The 25,063-nt window shown below is 35.3% G+C and overlaps 2 protein-coding genes and 3 long non-coding RNA genes across 5 annotated transcripts; 2 read left to right on the top strand and 3 right to left on the bottom strand.

Annotated features, from left to right (window-relative positions):
* Positions 1-1,018: 1,018 nt before the first annotated feature.
* Positions 1,019-1,770, bottom strand: LOC142227525 (uncharacterized). Its single transcript, XR_012719880.1, has 2 exons — positions 1,290-1,770; positions 1,019-1,232 (listed from the first exon to the last, which is right to left on the bottom strand). It is a non-coding gene; the product is annotated as an uncharacterized LOC142227525 (long non-coding RNA).
* A 4,363-nt stretch (positions 1,771-6,133) lies between these two features.
* Positions 6,134-6,611, top strand: LOC142227524 (uncharacterized). The gene is made up of 2 exons (XR_012719879.1): positions 6,134-6,360; positions 6,418-6,611. It is a non-coding gene; the product is annotated as an uncharacterized LOC142227524 (long non-coding RNA).
* Positions 6,612-10,996: 4,385 nt separating this feature from the next.
* On the top strand, positions 10,997-15,709 carry Bdp1 (transcription factor TFIIIB component B'' homolog Bdp1). Its single transcript, XM_075294059.1, has 2 exons — positions 10,997-12,719; positions 14,146-15,709. Exons 1-2 carry the CDS (start codon positions 11,133-11,135, stop codon positions 15,331-15,333), a joined length of 2,775 nt encoding a protein of 924 aa, XP_075150174.1. The 5' UTR covers positions 10,997-11,132; the 3' UTR covers positions 15,334-15,709.
* A 1,782-nt stretch (positions 15,710-17,491) lies between these two features.
* vls (valois) lies at positions 17,492-19,450 on the bottom strand. Its single transcript, XM_075294060.1, has 5 exons — positions 18,981-19,450; positions 18,738-18,929; positions 18,491-18,662; positions 18,241-18,421; positions 17,492-18,181 (listed from the first exon to the last, which is right to left on the bottom strand). The coding sequence occupies exons 1-5, from the start codon at positions 19,356-19,358 to the stop codon at positions 18,004-18,006; spliced, it is 1,101 nt and encodes a 366-aa protein (XP_075150175.1). The 5' UTR covers positions 19,359-19,450; the 3' UTR covers positions 17,492-18,003.
* A 4,526-nt stretch (positions 19,451-23,976) lies between these two features.
* Positions 23,977-24,505, bottom strand: LOC142224290 (uncharacterized). Its single transcript, XR_012719109.1, has 3 exons — positions 24,386-24,505; positions 24,216-24,321; positions 23,977-24,151 (listed from the first exon to the last, which is right to left on the bottom strand). It is a non-coding gene; the product is annotated as an uncharacterized LOC142224290 (long non-coding RNA).
* Between the last annotated feature and the right edge of the window lie 558 nt (positions 24,506-25,063).

Genomic DNA, 25,063 nt, shown 5'->3' with positions numbered 1-25,063 from the left:
AATTTGCAAATATTATGAAATATTAATATTTAGTGGGAGTCTATTTCTAATTTCATTCATGAGTGATTCTGTGAATTCACTACAAACGATTTTAATGATATCTTTATCATCCCTGCCAATATTTTTTGAATTTGACGGCGCTTCTGAGAATCCCCACCACGTCGAAAACAATCGTATACGACATCCAAAACTCGTCGGAAAATAGCCGTCACTATTGAGAAGTTGTACCACGCCAATTATTACCCTGCCAACATTTTTTGAATTTGGGGACTCTTTTGAGAATCCCCACTACGTCGAAAACAATCATATACGACATCAAAAACTCGTCGGAAAAGCGCCGTCACTATTGAGAAGTTGTACCACGCCAAGTTACTACAAAAATGTTTCGCATGAGTGCAATTATTAGGTGCCTTTATAGATCAATTTAGAACGACGCCAATAAGGGACCCTCAAAACAATCAGAAAAAGTGCATTTTAAGATAGTTGTAAAAGAATCATTGTGGTCGAGTAAAACACGTTTGTTTAGATATTTATTAATTTGATTAAACATTTACAAATTCTTAAAAATATAACATTTATACCACTATCACATTATATTTAACATAATTTTTGGCATTAATGATGATGTTGAGTTACAAGTAGCGAGTTACATGTTGCTGCGTCTATCAACCAGTGTTTTTATTCCATGGAGGCAGCGTGTCTGTAAAATATCTGAAAAACAATCACTTTATTCCATTTGGAAAATCACCAAATTGTTCACCAACCCTGCCAACATTTTTTGAATTTGGGGACTCTTTTGAGAATCCCCACTACGTCGAAAACAATCATATACGACATCAAAAACTCGTCGGAAAAGCGCCGTCACTATTGAGAAGTTGTACCACGCCAAGTTACTACAAAAATGTTTCGCATGAGTGCAATTATTAGGTGCCTTTATAGATCAATTTAGAACGACGCCAATAAGGGACCCTCCAAACAATCAGAAAAAGTGCATTTTAAGATAGTTGTAAAAGAATCATTGTGGTCGAGTAAAACACGTTTGTTTAGATATTTATTAATTTGATTAAACATTTACAAATTCTTAAAAATATAACATTTATACCACTATCACATTACATTTAACATAATTTTTGGCATTAATGATGATGTTGAGTTACAAGTAGCGAGTTACATGTTGCTGCGTCTATCAACAAGTGTTTTTATTCCATGGAGGCAGCGTGTCTGTAAAATATCTGAAAAACAATCACTTTATTCCATTTGGAAAATCACCAAATTGTTCACCAATATACCTTTCACAATTTTAAGCGTATAATCTATGTTTTCAGAACTTTATTTTCGTTTTTATTTAATTAAAATATAACAAGCTGGTTGCGCTTGGCGTTTCACAAAAAAAATGGCTTTTTTAACAGTAGGGATGGCAAATTACTTGCATGTACTTTTTGATGTACCTTTTCATGATGGTTGAAGTGACATTTACGAGTCTGTGGTAACGATGAGGTTGAAATGGAACTTTGAAATGCTGGCAGGGAATATACCTTTCACAATTTTAAGCGTATAATCTATGTTTTCAGAACTTTATTTTCGTTTTTATTTAATTAAAATATAACAAGCTGGTTGCGCTTGGCGTTTCACAAAAAAATGGCTTTTTTAACAGTAGGGATGGCAAATTACTTGCATGTACTTTTTGATGTACCTTTTCATGATGGTTGAAGTGACATTTACGAGTCTGTGGTAACGATGAGGTTGAAATGGAACTTTGAAATGCTGGCAGGGTAGGAGTGCATTTATTAGGTGCCTTTTTTAATAAATTTAGAACGACGCCAATAAGAGCCCCTTCAAACAATCAAAAAAAGGGCATTTTAAGATAGTTGTAAAAGAGTCATTGAGGTAAAAAAAAACACGATTATTTAGATGTTTAATAATTTGATTAAACATTTATAAATTCTTGTAAATATAACATTTATACCACTATCACAACACATTTAACATATTTTTTCATTAATAATAGAATGATGTTGATTTACAAGTGGCAAGTTACATGTTGCAGCGTCCCTGCCAGTATTTCAAAGTTCCATTTCATCCTCATCGCTACCACAGACTCGTAAGTGACACTGCAACAATCGTCAACTGTGATAGTATTTTTGCCATCACTATTCGCATGAAAGCATTTTGTTAGAAGAGCCATTTTATATTTTGTGAAGCACCAAGCACAACTAGCTTCTTACAATCCCACGGCGGCGGGTTCTACGCACCGGATTGACCCGATGGATACCAGCCATCGGCCAGCGGCTGCCACCTCAGTGTACGTGTTGTCTCGTCCGTTTTTTCGTGTTGGAGAAGGTGCATCCCGGGGAGCCTTCTCCGCCTGCTTTTGGTCCGAGCCGGGATAGAGGAAAACCCCGGACCATGGTACTGTGCCGTCTGCCGAAATCGAATTCACCATCGCTCGGTTTCGGTGAGGTGTAACCGGTGCATGGAATGGGTGCACTTCCGGAACTGCTCCGGCCTAACATCGCTGCGGGAGTATAGTCAAACTGACTTCGTGGCAGGATGCTGTGCCAATGACAGCAGCAGTGGGTCATCTGATTATGTGACCCCACCGACTTCTCCCGCACAACAATATTCTCCGCCGCAGCATCTTACACCGAATATTGTTGTACCAGTTCCGGAGAGTGCATCATTTTTGCAATTTAATTGCAACGGGCTCCGTGGTAAGATTAGTGAGATCGTAGACTTTATGAATCGGAAAAGGATAAGGGTCGCGGCGATCCAGGAAACAAAGCTGAATCCCACCTGCAGCCTACGACATTGTGATGGGTACAATGTCCTACGGAAGGATCGCACAAGAAATGGAGGTGGTGGCCTGGCTTTCATATTACACCGTTCCGTGCAGTATAGACCTATTACGCTTGTGGTAGACACTAATGACACGTACATGGAATGTATGGGGGTAGCAGTTAAGTGTGGGGCTGCCGAGATAGAGCTATACAATGTGTACATACCGCCGGTTGGTAGCTGTGCTCCTGGTTATAGCCCAAACATTGAGTGGTTGTTGAGCGGGCATAACCGATTGGTTTTAGGAGATTTTAATGCCCACCATGAACTTTGGCATTCTCTCCTGGGTAATGACCAGAGGGGCATAGCTTTGGCAGAGCAGATAGACGACTCCACATTTTGCACGGTGAACGAAGAGGCCCCCACGAGAATTATGGGTGACTGCAGCAGTTCGCCAGATTTATCGTTAGCATCGCCTGGTCTGATAAATGACGTCTCCTGGCAACCCGTCATTTCTTTGGGTTCGGACCACCTCCCCATAATTCTCACCATCAACCGACCCTCCGATTTCATAACCTCTGAACGCCGGACGTTTATTAATCAAAAGAAAGCCAACTGGGAAGGCTTCAGAGAATACACCGATCGCCGCTTCAGTGAGCTCCCGTCCCCCTCACATGTTCATGTTGCCCAGAGGGAGTTCCGGGACATCATCAACGCAGCAGCCGCTCGCTTCATACCCGCTGGTCGAATTGCCCAAGTGAGGCCCAACTTCCCAGCCGAAGCGGCGGGACTCGCAGACGAGCGTGATGAACGCCGTCGTGCTAACCCTGCTGATCCTAGAATCAGAGAACTAAATCTAGAGATTAGTAAGATAGTCGACGAGCACAAGCGGAACACTTGGTTAGAGCACCTGAAGCAATGTAACTTAGGAACAGGAACTGGTAAATTGTGGTCAACAGTTAGAGCCCTCTCGAACCCCTCCACAAGGGATGATGGGATTTCAGTCATATTTGGCGACGTGACTGTGACTGATCCGAAGAGGTGCGCCAAATACTTCAACCGACAGTTTGTCGAGCATCCCGAGAGTGATAGAGCGAAAAGGAGAGCCACCCGTCGTGTACGTGGTCTCCGAGCCGATGACACACCACAATTTACTGCAGCCGAAGTTACCAATGTCATCAACAGCGCGAAACCATCTAAGGCGCTGGGCCCTGACGGAATTTCAATGCTAATGCTGAAGCATCTGGGAATACTGGGAGTTGAGTACCTGACCAGACTCGTCAATTTGTCTTTGGAATCACACATTATACCCGATGTCTGGAAAATGGGAAGGGTGATTCCACTACTGAAACCGGACAAAGATTCGAGCAAAGGTGAATCGTACAGACCGATATCCCTTCTGTCGCCAGTAGCCAAGACACTTGAGGCATTACTCCTCCCCAGCATTGTGGAGAATTTTCCAGCTGCCCACCATCAACATGGATTCCGTAAGGTACATAGTACGACAACAGCCTTACATGCCATTTCGACACATATTAATAAGGGACTTAACCAGCCCAGGCCGTGTCACAGGACGGTCCTCGTGGCGCTTGACCTATCGAAAGCATTCGATACGGTCAACCATGCCACATTATTTGAGGACATCGAGAATACGTCCCTACCGGCAGGAGCGAAGCGTTGGGTGCTGAATTATATGTGTGGACGCCAGTCGTACGTGGAATTCAGGGACAGAAAGTCAAGACCGCGTAGAGTTAAACAGGGAGTTCCCCAAGGTGGGGTGATATCTCCGGCACTGTTTAACCTCTACATGTCCTCGATTCCACCCCCTCCTGACGGCGTCGAGATTGTATCATATGCGGATGACTGTACAATCTTGGCATCTGGGCCCAATGTTGATGACATTTGCGATCGGTTGAACGTCTACATAGCTAATCTTACCAGTTATTTCACTGCGAGAAACTTGAGGATATCCCCCACCAAATCCTCAGCCACACTATTTACTACATGGACGGCAGAAGTGCGCAGGCAGTTGAATATCAGAGTCGATGGAGTAATAATTCCGACCACAAATTACCCCAAGATTCTTGGGGTCACATTCGACAGCCTTTTTAGGTCATCTGCCCATGCCACTGCAATTTGTAATAAGCTCCGTGGTAGAAACAAGGTCCCCAAGTCACTAGCCGGCAGTACTTGGGGTGCGGACAAAGAAACCTTGCTAACTACTTATAAGGCAATTGGCCGGTCAGTGGTAAACTATGCAGCGCCAGTGTGGACACCGCAAACCAGTGATACGCAGTGGAATAACATACAAACCTGCCAGAACGCTGCTCTTAGAACTGCGACTGGGTGTCTCCGCAGCACACCCCTGGATCACCTTTATGTGGAGACAAAGATCATCCCTGTGCGAAGACACAACTACATGCTGTCAAAGCAGTATCTCCTGGGTTGTTATCGCAGTAATCATCCAAACCACCATCTTATGGATACACAACCACCACCCAGGAACGTAAGGGTTGATATACATAATCTAGAGCGCGAGATCCAGCGCTATAAAAGAGAGCCGCTGGATCAAGCAGCGTACCAGCCAGGTTTGAACAGGATTCATGAGGATACTGTAGCTGAAGCGGTGAGAAGCTACAAGGTTAATCCTGTTCTTGGAGTCCGACCACCGCCCATAGCACCGGAGGAAAGAGACCTCCCACGGCAGACTAGGGTAGTTTTGGCCCAATTAAGATCAGGCAAGTGCAGCCGCCTCAATTCCTACTTATCGGTGATTGATAGCAGCGTAGCTGACGTTTGTCCAATTTGCAACCAAGGGCCACACGACACGCGTCATCTTTTCTCTTGCCCAGCCAAACCAACCCGACTTACCACCAGATCACTCTGGACACACCCCATCTTAGTCGCAGAGTTCCTTGATCTGCCAACAAGCTGATGTACCAAGCGAATAACATGAAATGGATGAGATCACAATAAACTGTTACAACAACAACAACAACAACTAGCTTCTTACAATTTATTTAAATAAAAACGATAATGACCCTGCCAACATTTTTTGAATTTGGAGGCGCTTTTGAGAATCCCCACTACGACGAAAACAGTCGTATATGATATCCAAAACTCCTCGGAAAAGCGCCGTCACTATTGAGAAGTTGTACCACGCCAAGTTACTAGTGGGGATTCTCAGAAGGGGATAGTGGGGATTCTCAGAAGCGCCTCCAAATTCAAAAAATGTTGGCAGGGGTCTATCAGCCAGTGTTTTTATTCTAGATGGAGGCAGCGTGTCTGTAAAATATCTGGAAAACATACACTTTATTCCATTTGGAAAGTCACAATTGTTCACCTACCCTGCCAGCATTTCAAAGTTCCATTTCAACCTCATCGTTACCACAGACTCGTAAATGTCACTACAACCATCATGAAAAGGTACATCAAAAAGTACATGCAAGTAATTTGCCATCCCTACTGTTAAAAAAGCCATTTTTTTTGTGAAACGCCAAGCGCAACCAGCTTGTTATATTTTAATTAAATAAAAACGAAAATAAAGTTCTGAAAACATAGATAATACGCTTAAAATTGTGAAAGGTATATTGGTGAACAATTTGGTGATTTTCCAAATGGAATAAAGTGATTGTTTTTCAGATTTTTTACAGACACGCTGCCTCCATGGAATAAAAACACTGGTTGATAGACTCAGCAACATGTAACTCGCTACTTGTAACTCAACATCATCATTAATGCCAAAAATTATGTTAAATGTAATGTGATAGTGGTATAAATGTTATATTTTTAAGAATTTGTAAATGTTTAATCAAATTAATAAATATCTAAACAAACGTGTTTTACTCGACCACAATGATACTTTTACAACTATCTTAAAATGCACTTTTTCTGATTGTTTGGAGGGTCCCTTATTGGCGTCGTTCTAAATTGATCTATAAAGGCACCTAATAATTGCACTCATGCGAAACATTTTTGTAGTAACTTGGCGTGGTACAACTTCTCAATAGTGACGGCGCTTTTCCGACGAGTTTTTGATGTCGTATATGATTGTTTTCGACGTAGTGGGGATTCTCAAAAGAGTCCCCAAATTCAAAAAATGTTGGCAGGGTATATACCTTTTACAATTTTAAGCGGAATAACTATGTTTTCAGCACTTCATTATCGATTTTATTTAAATAAATTATAAGAAGCTAGTTGCGCTTGGTGTTTCACAAAATATAAAATTACTCTTGTAACAATAGTGATGGCAAAATACTGTTACGTTTTTATATTTAGGCGTTTTTAATTACCCGTCAATTAAAATACTGTTCTTTTCAATAATGTTAATCTACAATTTACTTACTATGACTTTACACTAATTCACTTTACAATTCGTTAACACTGATGTTATTCGTTTGACGCTTTAATTAAGACTGACTCGTTAGCAGCATCCCAATAAACACAAACGTTTGAAAAATGCTAAATTTCAACAATTTTTCAAACATTTTTTCAAAGGATTAGGGTAATATTCAAGTTGAGAAATTGTTGAGAAAATCGCGTTCTCAACAAAAAACAGACATTACCCTCAACAGTGAAATTCAACACATTAGCAATAATATCTCAAGTGTTATCCTCAAATTGAAATGCATCGCTACTCAATAATTTGTCAAACAATTTTCGATGCGAGTCAAATTCAAAATTAACATCGTTGCAACTACTTTTCAACCTAAATTTGTATGAATGATATCCCCACTTCAAATTGAAAGTCAAAGCCAAAATCCTATGAATTTTGTATAATTTATTCATTTTCATCAAAATAAAATATATCCCAATAAACACAGGATGAGCGTTTTTCAAATGCAACAATTTTTCAGTTTGAGGGTAAATATAATTTTCAACATAAATTCAACTTAACTTGAAATAGCTCATCTTCAATACATCTTCAAATTGTTTGCGAATTACTTCCAATTTGCTAAAATGTTGACGAAATCTTTGAAAAGGTGTTGAAGATAATATGAGAAAACTTTGACAAAACACTACCCTAAAATGCAACGAAAAAACCATGTGGTTTTCAATACTTATTTGTGCAACGAAGTTCGTGGTCTTGCAAGAAATTAAAAAAATGGAAAATTTTAGACAAATAACCAAATAGTTTATAAAAATAGGTAAGTGAAAATAAAAAATGAAATAAAACTTTAAGGAAGTCACTAAATGTATATCTCTTTGCAGAAAACTAAAATCTTTAGATGCTAAGTTCTTGAAAACATTAAAAAGCTGACCGATGAAAAAATGGTGGACAATTAACTGGAACTGCTTCAAATAGTTTATAATAATTGGTACGTCAATATGAAAAATTTAATCAACACTTTAGAGAAGTCACTAAATTTAAATCTCTTTGCAGAAAACTAAAATCTTTGGATGCTACATTCTTGCAAACATTAAGAAGCTGACCAATGAAAAATGAATGGCTTATCGACAAGAAAAAGTTTCCAGAAACATTACAAGTGCAACCAATTAAAATTGTTATAAACAACAAATTGTTGAAATCAACAAATTCTGGATGAAAATGTGCATCACATCGTCAGTTTAATTCATATGCTATTATCAGTTTAAAATGGATATTTTGTGAATTCCTTTTGCTGGAAATCAATTCTAACACGCAGTCCATTACGTTCCTAATTTCAAATTGCCCGCAGGTTAATAAATTTTAATGCTGTTTTATGACACCAAAAGGAAGGAAATCGAATTATCAATGCAAAAGTGTTTACTAATAATGTTTAAGATATTTAAAGTTTTGTTGTTTTTCAAAAATTGTGAAAGGTATATTGGTGAACAATTTGGTGATTTTCCAAATGGAATAAAGTGATTGTTTTTCAGATATTTTACAGACACGCTGCCTCCATGGAATAAAAACACTGGTTGATAGACGCAGCAACATGTAACTCGCTACTTGTAACTCAACATCATCATTAATGCCAAAAATTATGTTAAATGTAATGTGATAGTGGTATAAATGTTATATTTTTAAGAATTTGTAAATGTTTAATCAAATTAATAAATATCTAAACAAACGTGTTTTACTCGACCACAATGATTCTTTTACAACTATCTTAAAATGCACTTTTTCTGATTGTTTGGAGGGTCCCTTATTGGCGTCGTTCTAAATTGATCTATAAAGGCACCTAATAATTGCACTCATGCGAAACATTTTTGTAGTAACTTGGCGTGGTACAACTTCTCAATAGTGACGGCGCTTTTCCGACGAGTTTTTGATGTCGTATATGATTGTTTTCGACGTAGTGGGGATTCTCAAAAGAGTCCCCAAATTCAAAAAATGTTGGCAGGGTAGTGACTTCCTTAAAGTTTTATTTCATTTTTTATTTTCACTTACCTATTTTTATAAACTATTTGGTTATTTGTCTAAAATTTTCCATTTTTTTCATTTCTTGCAATTGACCACGAACTTCGTTGCACAAATAAGTATTGAAAACCACATGGTTTTTTCGTTGCATTTTAGGGTAGTGTTTTGTCAAAGTTTTCTCATATTATCTTCAACACCTTTTCAAAGATTTCGTCAACATTTTGGCAAATTGGAAGTAATTCGCAAACAATTTGAAGATGTATTGAAGATGAGCTATTTCAAGTCATGTTGAATTTATGTTGAAAATTATATTTACCCTCAAACTGAAAAGTTGTTGCATTTGAAAAACGCTCATCCTGTGTTTATTGGGTTACCATGGTTTTTTCGTTGCATTTTAGGGTAGTGTTTAGTCAAAGTTTTCTCATATTATCGTCAACACCTTTTCAAAGATTTCGTCAACATTTTGGCAAATTGGAAGTAATTCGCAAACAATTTGAAGATGTATTGAAGATGAGTTATTTCAAGTCAAGTTGAATTTATGTTGAAAATTATATTTACCCTCAAGGCCGGTATGCACCTCTAGCGAAAAATTTAATTCCCATAAGAAATGCATTGCTATTTATGCTAACGAAATTTTCGGTAGCGTTCAATTTCGTAAGTTGGTACGCACCTCTAATGAAAATAACAGGGTTGTCAAAAGCATATTTTGGCAGCAAACATTTAATTTATTACAATCATTGTGTGCGTAAAAGTTTTAAAAGGTCTGTAAATAATAAACAATTTATTTGAGGAATATTTGGAACATATATTAACAATTTTTAAAAGCGATTAGCTGGTTTAAAATTTGTGTACACAGCCCTGTTTTTTTGTTGTAGACTTAAATAAATTTTTGCTACCGAAAATTTCGCTAGAGGTGCATACCGGCCTTCAAACTGAAAAGTTGTTGCATTTGAAAAACGCTCATACTGTGTTTATTGGGTTGCTTCAAACAAAAGTTTGTTGGTCAGTCTATGGCAAAGAAATATTTGACAGTTTTGATCAAATATTTGACTAGTCTGACCGTAGCTTAAGAACTAACATTTCGATATGGAAATAAGCAAACAAAAGAACATAAAAGAAATTTAGGAAAGTACCAGAAAATGAATAGATGATTCCAACAAGTGATAACGAAATTTTATCGTTACAATTTGAAATTTTAAATTAACGGAAACTAATTTAAATAAACTTAAATCATATTACATGTTAGCCTGATACCGAAACAGGCAATTGACGTCCAAATGCATTATAGCTAATTATATATATAATTGTATAATTAGATATAAACTTAAATCTACAATTATCAAATTCGTAACAATACTTTCATGTACATACTTTTTTATATGCTTCCTTCATCACAGTTGGCGATTGTTGCAGTGTCATTTACGAGTCTGTGGTAGCGATAAGGATGAAATGGAACCTGAAATGCTGGCAGGGATGTTCCGAAATTCGGCACCCGTCCCTAGACATTTCTGAAGAATACCCTAAATACTAATATTGATTAAAAAAAGAATCAATAAAAAGAATCAAGAATCATAACAATCAAATTCTATATTTGGCAAAATAGTTCAGAGTCTTAAACTTTTGAAAGTCTAATTCAAATATTTGTACGAAAAGATACCATCAATTAAACTTAATACTGTATAAATTGAAAAAAGCATATGCCAGAAAGCACCAAGTTGGTGATTTTTTTTGAAAAGGCACTAAAAAGGCAATTTGTTGCTTTTAGGATATCAAAAAGCACTAAATTTGGTGCTACAAGCATCAAATTGGCAGCACTGCTCTTTCATATGTCTCAACACAAAGTTGTAAGTGAAACGTACTTAGTACTATAATACAAAAATATGCAACGCTTTTGAACTGTCTCGTGGTTGGTTGGTTATATGTCTTGTTTTTATTTTGGTAATTCAATCCAAGAATTGCAAATCTTCCGTAAATCTCAATGAAAACTTGAACCTAAATTTCTAAATCTATCAGGATGGCTATGAGAAGACCAAGAATAAAAGCGCAAGCTAACATACAACTAAACTCAAAGCGGAAATCAAAGTTAGCAGAAGCGAAACCTAAGATAGGTGAAAGCATTAAAGATGATCCTTCAGGAGAAAGCAAATTAGACCTGGAAAAAGAATCTGCTGGTAAAGAAGACACAAAGGACATTTCATCGTCGTGCGATCGAATTGAAGAGTCTGCAAACACATTTTCTGAAAAAGAGGTTATATCCTCATCCACATACAGCACAAGTGACACGAATGCAGAAGATAATCTATGCAGTAGTAGTAATGCACGTTGTGATATCTTTAATGAGAAGAAGGGTGGGGCTAACAACAATGAAGAGTCTATAAATAGCTCAAGTTCTGGAAATTCTCCTACGAAGAAAGACGAACAGTGTGAAACTGCATTTAAATGTCCGCCCAAGGTCGAATATCAACGTTCTGTTAATAATGAACAAAATGCTGGAACCGACGATGTTTTTTACTCAGACATTGAAGAGAATGCTTTACACTTGGATCTTCAAAAGTCTCAAAATGAGATTCCTTCATCACCATCAAAAAATGCTCATGCTAGACAGCGTATTAAGGCAACACCCGTGTTTGGCCAAAGGCGTAATAGTTTTTTGGGATCCTCGCCGTCTCCCCATACAAGTGATGATCATAATGATTTTGCAGTCCCTGTCCAAAGAAGGGAAAGACACATTTCCAGTTCATTTAGTACAAATTCAAATTCCAGTAGTCTATCTCATCACACTCCACATAAATATCTACCCAATGGTGTGGTCAATGGGGGAATGGGTCGAGTAAGAACGGAATCTGGATGTTCGGTATTTTCCGATACAATGGTTAATACTCATAAACCCCGTAAAATCGATGAGCACAAACAAAATTTGAAAAGGGATTTTGAAGCAAGATTCGTAAACGGTATCCCAGATAAGTCACTGTTAAAAATGTCGGATTTGATATTCTATAATCCTGCCACTAATCCTATGGAACAAAAGCCTAATCTTAATTTAAAAATTGAAAATAGTGGAAAATCAACCAATACCTCAGATATGAAACCTTTCAAAGAAAAAAAGGAGAAAGATAGTGCCGAAGGATCAATGCCGGTACCACAGCTTAAACTCAATTCGAATGGAGAATTGATTTTAGATGATACGTCACTGGTAATTGAAACTACTGCAGAGCAAGAAGCTCGCAAAGTTTTGGCTAACTCCTCATTGATTTACTTAGACGAGAATACCGGAATGAATGGTTTCTATTCAAGGCAAAAACGAACACGAGATTGGCCTTCCTCGGAAACAATAAAATTTTACCGTTGCCTACAAACAGTGGGGACAGATTTCTCTCTTATGGTACCATTGTTTCCTAACAGGACGCGGCGTGATTTAAAATTGAAGTTTAAAAAAGAGGAACGTATTAATGGTCATTTGATAAACAAAGCATTACTATATCCGAAAAAGTTTAATATTGAAGAGCTGAAAAAGCAAATAGAAGAGGAGGATAAAAGACTAGAAGAGGAAGCTGAAAAGTATAAACGGATTAAAGAAGCGGCATCCAAAGAAGTAAAGAAGGTAAGTCTAAATATGGAACATAAGCATTAAAGTATACAATTTTGAAAAATTTCAACCATGGTGCATGCCCGATTTCAGTTTTTACCAAAACGCCAAAAATTTGTTCAGTGGTACATTATCCCCTCCCAGTAATGCTGGTGACATTTCTGAGTGTTTCGAAGCTTCTCTAAGTATTTTCACCGTAATGGGAAGGTTAGGTTAGGTCATAGACCTTATAATACATATATGAGCCATGGGTGTCAAACTATGTTTGATAGTTCTGAAGATTAAGAATAAACGAGAAAAATAAGAGCACGCTTACAATCTCTTTCGTTTTCCTTTTTGTAGTTTGCCAATTTTACACAAAATTAGAACGTTTATGATGCAACAGAGGATTTATAAATAAATTAATATATTAAAAGTTCATAGTTGAACAAAAAATTGTGACCAAAACCGCGAAAATACGATATTTAATTTTGAGCAGCATTGCTCTTTACGAACAACACAAAATCAAATGCACGAAAATTAATGTTTGGGACTGACTCTTTAAGAAAAAATCAAAACAAAATGTCAGAAAATAAATTTTTGGAACTGACACATTTTTTTTTTAAGAGAATAGTGTATGTATTACAAGGTCTATGGGTTAGGTGGCAGCCCGATGTATCGGGCTCACTTAGACTATTCAGTTCATTGTGATACCACATTGGTGAACTTCTCTCTTATCACTGAGTGCTGCCCGATAATGTGAAACAATGCTATAAAAAAGAACTAAATATGGAATCGGACAGCGCTCATTGATAGGAGAGAAATTCGCTATAATGGATTGAATAGTCTAAGTAAGCCTATATTAAAGGGCTGACACTAAATACTCGCCGATATGTTTCCAGTTTATTTATTTTTTTTTTCCTTATCTAATTGTAGCCTCTAAAATAGATGTTCCTATTTCCCTAAAAATTTTCAAGGAACATAAATTGTGAACATGAGATGAAAGCAGGGCACTTCAATTCTTAATATACAATTCTTCTTCAATTCTTAATATATATAAAATACAGAAAATGCTCTCCTATTTAATCGATTACATTTTTTTTCAGAGAAAATGTATTTTGATACCGTCACAAAGATTCGGACTCATGTTTTTGCAATTTGGATGGTTTGAGCCTTCCCAATTTGTTTCCTTTAAACTTCCTAAAACTTCTCTCATAAAAAATCTCTCGCTTGACCCCTAGTGAGAAAAAAATTCTCATTCATTGAGAAAATATCACGGCCTACGGATTCACAATGTATTTGTTAGTATAAGGGAATCTGTGTGCGAAAGTGAGTGAAATTTCACTCACGTACGCAGTCACGATGAAAAACTTTACTCACGCACGTTGACCAACAATATGGGAGGAACTCAATAGACTACTATTCAATTTTTTAATATTGTAAAATTCTTTTATAATTTCAGAGAAAATATGTTCGAAGTCATGCGGATGCTGCATTGAAAGGTGCTAATATTTACCAAAATGAGACTGAGAATGAACAAAAGCAGAAAAAGCCACGTAAAACACAATCCAAACACATAGAACATATTGTCCCTGCCGCAACAACTATTCAATCTCAAATTGACGAAATCAACAATAACACAAACTCATCCGCCGAAGTTTCCGAAATTAATTCAAATAGCAAAATAAAAAGCGTAAATGATAAAGTCAAACGACGTCGACGTCGTGTACCAAACATTAAAAAGGAAGCCAATACTGTTACACATAAAACAGAAACAATGGGTAATCAGCCATCACAGTCGGTTCTACAGTCCGACGTCACGTCTCCGGCACCACCGTCGCCAGCACCAGCTTTTCTTTCACAATCTATTAAGGTCGAACAAGTAAAGAATGAACCACAACAAATGCCACTATTTACCACAAAAATGGAAGTAAACCGGGACAATGATGATGTAGAAAGGGAAGAAAGTGGGAACCATTACGTGCTTTCCGATATTATGGAGGACAATTCAAGTAGTATGCCTTTACAGGAAAACAGTTTTCCTTTACAATCAATATCTTCAGAGCAAATAACTGAATCCTCGAGTACAGATTCGTCATCATCTTATGCTAATGGAAATAGTTATCATAATAATTCCCCGGATGTAGAGCTATACTCTGAAAGTCGAACTTTTGTCAATTTAGACGATGGTTCGTTGACAACAATAAATAATCGGCAACAGTCCATGTCACAAACAACATATAAAGAACAATCCATAATAACTCAACCAACGCCATCGCCCTCGCCCCCATCATTGCCAATGCCATCACCAACATTGGTATCTCCTCAGCAAATTTACCCTGCAGAAATACAACAAGAACCACAATCTATCGTTCAACCGCAATCCATCGTTCCACCACCTGATCTTACATGTGGAGATACCACTTCTTCGATTATGTCCGAACGTGAATTAAATGAGCAAGATATTCAACAGATACTTACTGAATTGGCCGAAGGTTCTTTAGTTCTGGTATCTACGCTGGATCCCGACGATCCTGACAAAGTTTTGAATGAGATCTTTATGGTTGATAAAAACACAGGAGATTTATGTGACGAACCACTGAATATTCCCGAAAATATAGTGCAGTGCATTTTATCTGTGATGAGCTAGAAATTTGTCTTTATTCTAAGTTTACTTCTTAATTTGAAAACTGATTGATTGCACTTTATCCAGCATACCTTATAAATGTGGGTATATGGAAACTTTGTTATATTTAAATTCTCTACAGCATATTTTAGCGATATGCATTCATGCATAAGTACATCCAGAAATTGTTATTTTTGAACCATTATTATTTTTTATAAGTTTGAAAAGAATATTCAAATATTTACGTTCATATTATTTATTTTAAATAAATGTTAGGGTTTCCCTCATGCTAAAAAATTGTCCGCTAAATACGATATCATTTAGTTTTGTTTGCCAATTTTAATCACATTCAAATTTGGCTCATTGTATTGTCTTAATAAATTGAAATTGATACTTTAAAGTGAATTTTTCGCTTCGAAATTTAACGGCATACAGTGAAACCTTTCAGAAGTGGGATCGTCAGTATGGATAGAGTAGAATTTGTACAATACTTCAACATTGAAGCTGATTCAATTACTTACACTAAATAACCGACGTACGAGGAATTTTGATAGCTTGGAAGACTTTGGGTTTGACATCTCCTCCTGCCAAATACAATGCAGTCTATTTCTTCAACTCTGACAAATAAAATAAAATAAATTATTTTATAAAAAAAGTTTTGAACTTGCTATGAAATGATAACAGAACTGTTTTATTTGGTTGGATTGATAGCTTCATTTTGCCTTTGCTTACATCTACCACTTGTTGAATAATGTTTTGATTTTGACTGTAAATCAAAATGGCAATATGGTGGTGACATTGTTGTTTTTGTAATATTGAAAGAACCTTGTTTAATATGCCTTGGACGTTATTATGTTTGGAGAATTTCATTAAAAAAATGCCACCTGTTCCATGAATGTCAACTGTTTAGGTTTGAAACCACCCGCCATGATCCGTATCATGGTGCGTATGATATCCCTACGAAATGGGGATGTGAACCCCTTTCGGGCTATAAGGCCGATAATGCACACAAATTTTAAACCATCTAATCGCATTTAAAAATTGTTAATATTTGTTTCAAATACATATAAATTGTTGATTATTTACAGATCTCTTAAAACTTTTACTCACACAATTATTGTAATAAATTAAAGGTTTGCTGCCATGCGTTGTCAACATCTCTCCAAAATATGCCTTTGACAACCCTGTTATGAACAAAAATGTTCATTATACGAGCGTACCAGCTTACGAAATTGAACGCTACCGAAAATTTCGTTCGCATAAATAGCAATGCATTTCTTATGGGAACTAAATTTTTCGCAAGAGGTGCATACCGGCCTTTACGAAAAACAAAAAGTCAACACGGTGCCGTAAATTGTGTTCATATTTGGACAGAAGTCCTTTTGAAGTGGGGAATTATAGCACGATAGCAAGGTTGATTGCTATCCCGAAGATTTTTAAGAAAATTTGTTATGGATATTTTATCCCATGTCGTTTCTTCGGGTTTGCGTCCTTGCAAGCATGGGTTTCGTAAGGATTCTATTACAATTACAATCGAATCTATTACAATTTACTTCGCGTGTTATTCGTCAGTTTTGTGCTGGGTAAGCAAGCAGATGTCGTTTATACTGAATTTAGTAACACATTCGACAGGCTTTGTCATAAGTTCTTTATATAAGGTGGATGGGATTTGTCTCGCCACTTCATTTATCAACTGGATTTCGTCATATCTCGATTGTCGTACGCATACTGTATCATTCGGGGTGTCATATTCGTGTTGTTTCAGCCATCGGGTATGCCTTAGTCATTTGGGACCCATTCTATTTTTTATTTATTATCAACGTCTCGCCCCAATTCGTAGCTAATTCTAGAATTTTTATATATGCGGATGATGTGAAGAATTTCTTCCCATCTGATAGCTTAGACGAGTTTTGCTTCCTACGAGATGACCTAAATCGTTTTGGGAACTGGTGTAGCATTAATATGATATTTATTTGCAGGATATAAAAAAACGTTTGGCGGCAGTTTTTCTCTTCTCTGATTTCCTGTAAAAACACATATTAGTTGAAATTAAGCAATTAAGTTCAGAAATGAATGATAAAACCAATGAATGATTTTTTGATAAAAAATGCTGTTTCGCAACAAAAACCCCAATTAAGGAAAATGCATATTCAAAATAACGAAAAAAAAACAATCAATTAAATAAGTTGTCCATACTGCATTTAATGAATATATTTAAACATTAATTTACATTTTAACTATTGCTTTAAATTTGTTAAATATTCCTAAGTTTATATTTATATTGTTACTCATAGTTTTGTTGGAATCTTTCAAAATTTCTAATTCATTAGCATTGTCCTGCTTAAAACTATATAGTCTATCTAAAACTACTGGATATTCATTCAAAGATTTTGAACAGAAATTATATATATTACAAAATTAAGCAAATTTTCAAATTTCTCATGAATATGTGTTTAGTTCGTATCGTATTGCTTATAACTTAGTGGTATTTCGTAAGAAATTACAATGTTTATCAGCGAAAGTTTTTTCTTCATATTTTGATTAAAAGTTTATATAAAAAAAAAATCTGAACGAATTACAAAATTTTCATTGAATAGCTAGCCACCGTTTAGTTAATATATGACATTTTAAGATGTATCGATTCACAGCTACATTTTTATTCAAAAGAAATCTAAATCTATTTTTAAAATAGTTCTAGATTTTGTGACTTCTTAATTTTCCTTCAAACCCTATTGTTATAAATTCTTCGGGCGTAATCCAAGCGCCATCTCTTATAAAATTTTGTGTATCTTCATTTTCATAGAAAATACAGTGATCTGATAATTTTGATATTTTTGTTAAATTTGAATCAGCGATCACAGCAAAGTTTTCTCTGTAAGGAATACATACAAAAATCAAAACATGTCTAATGCGAACTTTTTATTTACATACCCATTTGGTTTCATTTTTCGTACTGGTCGATCAAAATATTGCGCCTTCTTTTGTATTTGATTTGGCTGTCGTATATCTACCTCTAAAACATAACCAGATTCATCACCCAAATATAAGATATCTTCAGATTTATCGTTTGGGCATACGTAATTAAAGCGTACTTCATGATTATCGACTAAGGCTTTAGAAAGAAATTAAATAGTTCGTTTTAAAAACTCAGTGTATAGTTTTTAGGAACTATGTATTATACCTATAGCAGGTCGAGTTTCCCGAGCATCCCAAAAAAGGCATGTTTTATCCAAAGAGCAAGTGGTAAAAATGTTCTCATCTGCTCTTGATGTAGCTATTGCTGTTATAGAATCAGTATGGGCAAAACGATAGCTTCCCTTAGAAATTAAATCAGCTGTACCCATATCCCATATCTAAAAAGACACTCAAAAATCTATCTAGTACTTGCAAATCGTACAGCACCACAAGGCTTGTAATGCCAAACTTACTTTTATACAACCATCTTTACTGCCAGTGATCGCACTGTTTTGGTTGGCCTTGCAGGTTGCTAAAGATGTTATGGGTTTCATATGTTCACATCTTTCGCCAATTTTAAATAAACAATAAGGATTCTTAGCATTGCGTACTTCTGAATGTGTAGACCATAATTGAAGATTTCCGTTATTAAAAGCAAGTATTAACTAAAAAGATTCCAATTAGTGAAAATGGATAAACTCAATTAACCAACTTACAATATTAGTGGTCACATATTCCATACAATTTATTATAGCTGGACATTGCAATTTGAAACACGATGATTCAGGTGATATAGAATTTTCTTTATTTCTGGCCACTTGGACTTTATCGAATCCCCACAATGTTCCCGTCCATTCGCGCCCACTTAACTTGTTGCAACAAATCGACACATTTCCTTGCTCTTCTGTGCATGGTGTGCTTATGGATATGCATTCCCAAGCATCATGCATGCGAACTGTGTGGTTTAATGGACGCCTGGCGTAGTCTCGAGAATTTAAATTTGGATATTCCGTATCATCGGCCAAATCGGTCTCCTCGGGCGGTTTATGTTCGTCTGGCGTTTTGTATATATTTGCATAGCTTAGAGGCATCATTTTAATAATTTAAACTTGTTAAAGTTTGTTTACTTTCAATGCTTAATCAAAATTATTGTAGGTTATACAGGGCGCCGGTACTTGGTTGTAAAAAGAGGTACCCAATAAGTTACAATTGTGCTTCTCATATGCATGATACAAATGCACAAGTAGTGTATCCACATTGATTACATTAATAGGGATCAATTTTTATGAATCCCTGGAATATTAAGAATTCGATCATTTGCGAATTTAGGGCCAGTTTCTCAATGTCTTGTTATTATTTATCGTGTCGATAAAACAGCTGATCCCATACAAAAAATTTACTAACCGGAGGTCTATCCACCGGTTAAAATTAATCGGAGGATAAGAAAATGGCCATTAGTATATGTTTTCTTTACAAACTGAAGAAATAAACTGGACGGCACATAACATAAGACCCTGCCAACATTTTTTGAATTTGACGGCACTACTGAGAATATTAAAGAGGTAAAGTCATGCAATCAGGTGACTAATATCGACATTCATCTTGTCAAAGGCTTTGTTTACGTTTAGTAGGTTTGTTTACATTCTTTGTGTACCTAAATATTGCATTTATTTACATGCAACAACACTACACATACACAAAATGTCAACTTAAGTGACCTGTCATTTTAGTTTGACTTTCTAAATAGCATGGGGTGTACACACGCTTGCACGTGACTTTACCTTTAATTAATATGCCTTGATACGACATCAAAAACTCGGAAAAGCGCCGTCACTATTGAGAAGTTGCCAAGTTACTACAAAAAAGTTTCTCATCAGTGCAATTATTATGTGCCTTTTTAGATCAATTTAGAACGACGCCAATAAGATCTGCGAGAAATTATCAGAAAAAGTGAATTTTAATGTAATTGTAATAGAATCATTGTGGCCAAGTAAAACACGAATGTTCCGTTTATAGTTGGGTACTAAGTTCGAGTTTAGCCGCTAAAATCAGTAAGAAAAATGCATAAAATTATACATATTTATTGTAAATTTTATTATAACTTGATGGGGATAAGCCCAAAGCACATTTTCACAAAGTTTATATTCCAAAAAATGGATTATTAAAGAAAAGTAACCGTGAAAAAATGACGATTTTAGCAGCTAAACTCGAACTTAATACTTAATCTCATCACATTTAATAAAACTTTTTTCATTAATAAAAGAATGATGTTGATTTACACGTAGCAAGTTACATGTTGCAGCGTTTATCAGCCGTTTGTTTATTCTCTATGGAGGCAGCGTTTCTGGAAAAATACTTGAAATAAACAATCACTTTATTCCATATACCTTTCACAATAATACCTTTCACGTAATAACTATGTATGTTTTCAGCATTTTTTTCGTTTTTATTTAAATAAATTCCATGCCAGCATTTCAAAGTTCCATTTCATCCTCATCGCTACCACTGACTCGTAAGTGACACTGCAACAATCGCCAACTGTGATAGTATGTTGCCATAACTATTCGCATGAAAGTATTTTGCCATCACTATTGTTACAAGAGCAATTTTATATTTTGTGAAACACCAAGCACAGCTAGCTTCTTATAATTTATTTAAATAAAAATGATAATGAAGTGCTGAAAAACTAGTCATTTCGCTTAAAATTGTGAAAGGTATATTGGTGAACAATTTTTGACTTTCCAAATGGAATAAAGTGATAGTTTTTCAAATATTTTTCCAGACACGCTGCCTCCATTGGGAATAAAAGCACTGGCTGATAGACAACATGTAACTTGCAACTTGTAACTCAACATCAATCTTTTATTAATGCATAAAAATATGTTAAATGTGATGTGATAGTCGTATAAATGTTATATTTATGAGATTTTATAAATGTTTAATAAAATTAATAAACATCTAAACAATCGTGTATTACGTGAACACAATGATTCTTTTACAACTATCTTAAAATGCACTTTGTCTGATTGTTTGAAGGGGCTCTTATTGGCGTCCTTCAAAATGTATCCAGAAGGGCACCTAATAATTGCACACATGCAATACTTTTTTATAGTAACTTGTCGTGGTACAACTTCTCAATAGTGATGGCGCTTTTCCGAGGAGTTTTGGATATCGTATACGACTGTTTTCGACGTAGTGGGGATTCTCAGAAGCGCCCCCAAATTCAAAAAATGTTGGCAGGTTATAATAAGCTAGTTGTGCTTGGCGTTTCACAAAATATAAAATGGGTCTTCTAACAATAGTGATGGCAAAATACTTTCATGTACATTTTGTACTTTTTGATATACTTCCCCATCACAGTTGGCGATTGTTGTAGTGACATTTACGAGTCTGTGGTAGGATGAGGGTGAAATGGAACTTTGAAATGCTGGTAGGGCGAGCTACGAATTGAATTCCATTTGTTTTTGACCAACATAAAGACTGAAATGACTTTCGAAATCCACAAAGATACAACTGAAGTTTCCTCGTTGTAAATCTACTGAAATCGATCGAAATTTCAGCTGACATCTATTTTAAGTTGTGTGATTGTACCCTGCCAGCATTTCAAAGTTCCATTTCATCTTCATCGCTACCACAGACTCGTAAATGTCACTACAACCATCCTACTGTGATGGGGGGCAGCATATCATAAAGTACAAAATGTACTTCATACATGTATTTTGCCATCACTACTTTTACAAAAGCCATTTTATTTTTTGTGAAACGCCAAGCGCAACCAGCTTGTTATATTTTATTTAAATAAAAACGAAAATAAAGTTCTGAAAACATAGATTTTACGCTTAAAATTGTGAAAGGTATATTGGTGAACAATTTTTGATTTTCCAAATGGAATAAAGTGATTGTTTTTCAAATATTTTACAGACACGCTGCCTCCATCGAATAAAAACACTGGCTGATAGACGCTGCAACATGTAACTCGCTACTTGTAACTTTACCTCATCATTAATGCAAAAAATTATGTTAAATGTGATGTGATAGTGGTATAAATGTTATATTTTTAAGAATTTTTAAATAATTAATCAAATTATTAAATATCTAAACAAGCGTGTTTTACTCGACCACAATGATTCTTTTACCACTATCTTAAAATGTGCTTTTTCTGATTGTTTGGAGGGTCTCTTATTGGCGTCGTTCTAAATTGATCTATAAAGGCACCTAATAATTGCACTCATGATAAACCTTTTTGTAGTAACTTGGCGTGGTACAACTTCTCAATAGTGACGGCGCTTTTCCGACGAGTTTTTGATATCGTATATGATTGTTTTCGACGTACTGGGGATTCTCAGAAGCGCCCCCAAATTCAAAAAATGTTGGCAGGGTTAATACCCACCTTAATAATGTGAACGTAATATAAGCCTGCTTTTCTTTTAGTACTGGATGCTATACAAAATGCTTGCTTCATCATTCTCTAATATTTGTAAAATATAGAATTTAATCTCAATTTCATATGCCTGTGTTTTACCCTCAATTTTCTCAACAATCTCTTACATTGATTTCTACATATTACAAACAAGATTCACATTTTGGACATTTGAACCCTCCCAATAAACACAAATGTTTGAAAAATGCTAAATTTTAACAATTTTTCAAACTTTTTTTCAAAGGATAAGGGTAATATTTAAGTTGAGAAATTGTTGAGAAAATCGCGTTCTCAACAAAAAACAGACATTACCCTCAACAGTGAAATTCAACACATTAGCAATAATATCTCAAGTGTTATCCTCAAATTGAAATGCATCGCTACTCAATAATTTGTCAAACAATTTCCGATGCGAGTCAAATTCAAAATTAACATCGTTGCAAATACTTTTCAACCTAAATTTGTATGAATGATATCCCCACTTCAAATTGAAAGTCAAAGTCCAAATTCTATGAATTTTGTATAATTTATTCATTTTCATCAAAATAAAATATATAATAGTACACTACACTACCAATTGATAAATAATAATCTTATTAAACATATCAACAAATAAAGGCCGGTACTCTGTTCGGTTTTCGCGTTGAAACTCCATACAAAATTAAAAAATGCGAAAAACTAGCGAAATTTTTCCATTTGTGGTACTTTGTTTTTTCGAGTTGAAAAACTGACGTTTATAGCATGGCGCCATTTGCAATGTGAATTTAGAAATAATTTATTTATTAAAACTATTTGTGTGGGTTTATAACACAAACACGGATTATATTTTTGTTCCGAAACTATACAAAGGATCAAAGGAGTAGCAGATCAATTGCCCAAGGAAAATAAAATGTTTATTTTGTAATAACAAGCAGCAACCACCAACTTAATTCAATATCGCTCCCTGTAAAATAGCGCTCCAAGTTACCTAAATAAACACCGCTTTCTATGTGCGAAATAATGGTTTCTATAAAAGTTTTTCGCAAGAATGAACATAGTACCGGCCTTAAGAAAAAAAAGCAAAACAAACAACAAAACTTTAAATATCTTAAACATTATTAGTAAACACTTTTGCATTGATAATTCGATTTCCTTCCTTTTGGTGTCATAAAACAGCATTAAAATTTATTAACATGCGGGCAATTTGAAATTAGGAACGTACTGCACCGCGTGTTAGAATTGATTTCCAGCAGAAGGAATTCACAAAATATCCATTTTAAACTGATAATAGCATATGAATTAAACTGACGATGTGATGCACATTTTCATCCAGAAGTTGTTGATTTCAACAATTTGTTGTTTTTAACAATTTTAATTGGTTGCACTTGTAATGTTTCTGGAAACTTTTTCTTGTCGATAAGCCACTCATTTTTTATTGGTCAGCTTCTTAATGTTTGCAAGAATGTAGCATCCAAAGATTTTAGTTTTCTGCAAAGAGATTTAATTTAGTGACTTCTCTAAAGTGTTGATTTAATTTTTCATATTGACGTACCAATTATTATAAAATTTTTGAAACAGTTCCAGTTAATTGTCCACCATCTTTTCATCGGTCAGCTTTTTAATGTTTTCAAGAACGTAGAATCCATAATTTTAGTTTTCTGCAAAGAGATATACATTTAGTGACTTCCTTAAAGTTTTATTTCATTTTTTATTTTCACTTACCTATTTTTATAAACTATTTGGTTATTTGGCTAAAATTTTCCATTTTTTTTTAATTTCTTGCAATTGACCACGAACCTCGTTACAAATAAGTATTGAAAACCACATGGTTTTTTTTTGTAGGGTAGTGTTTTGTCAAAGTTTTCTCATATTATCTTCAACACCTTTTCAAAGATTTCGTCAACATTTTGGCAAATTGGAAGTAATTCGCAAACAATTTGAAGATGTATTGAAGATGAGCTATTTCAAGTCAAGTTGAATTTATGTTCAAAATTATATTTGCCCTCAAACTGAAAAGTTGTTGCATTTGAAAAACGCTCATCCTGTGTTTATTGGGCTCTCTTTATAAATTGAACAGATTGTGGATAAAATTTAATTTGATAATATTTTTGAATGCTATATCAGTTAATTTTTTGAAAGTATGTTTAAAATCGGCTTGAAAGCAAGCATTTCTCTAATAGGGACTTAATTTGCTCTGAGATGTTACAACCCTGATTGTTTATTGTATTTGCGGCCATTGATTGTTTGAGATACCGTTAGTTTTGCTTCTTCTTTCTTCTTGCTTGTAGATTTTCGTTGGTTGACGCTAGTGTTTTTTTTTGTATATTTCTCAAATTCAATTATTATTGTTGAAATGGACTCATATATAAATGCTGCAAACTTTCGTGACCATATCGAAGA

Source organism: Haematobia irritans, chromosome 2, assembly GCF_050003625.1.
Source record: "Haematobia irritans isolate KBUSLIRL chromosome 2, ASM5000362v1, whole genome shotgun sequence".
NCBI lineage: Eukaryota > Metazoa > Arthropoda > Insecta > Diptera > Muscidae > Haematobia > Haematobia irritans.
This window is presented reverse-complemented; position numbering and strand designations above follow the sequence as displayed.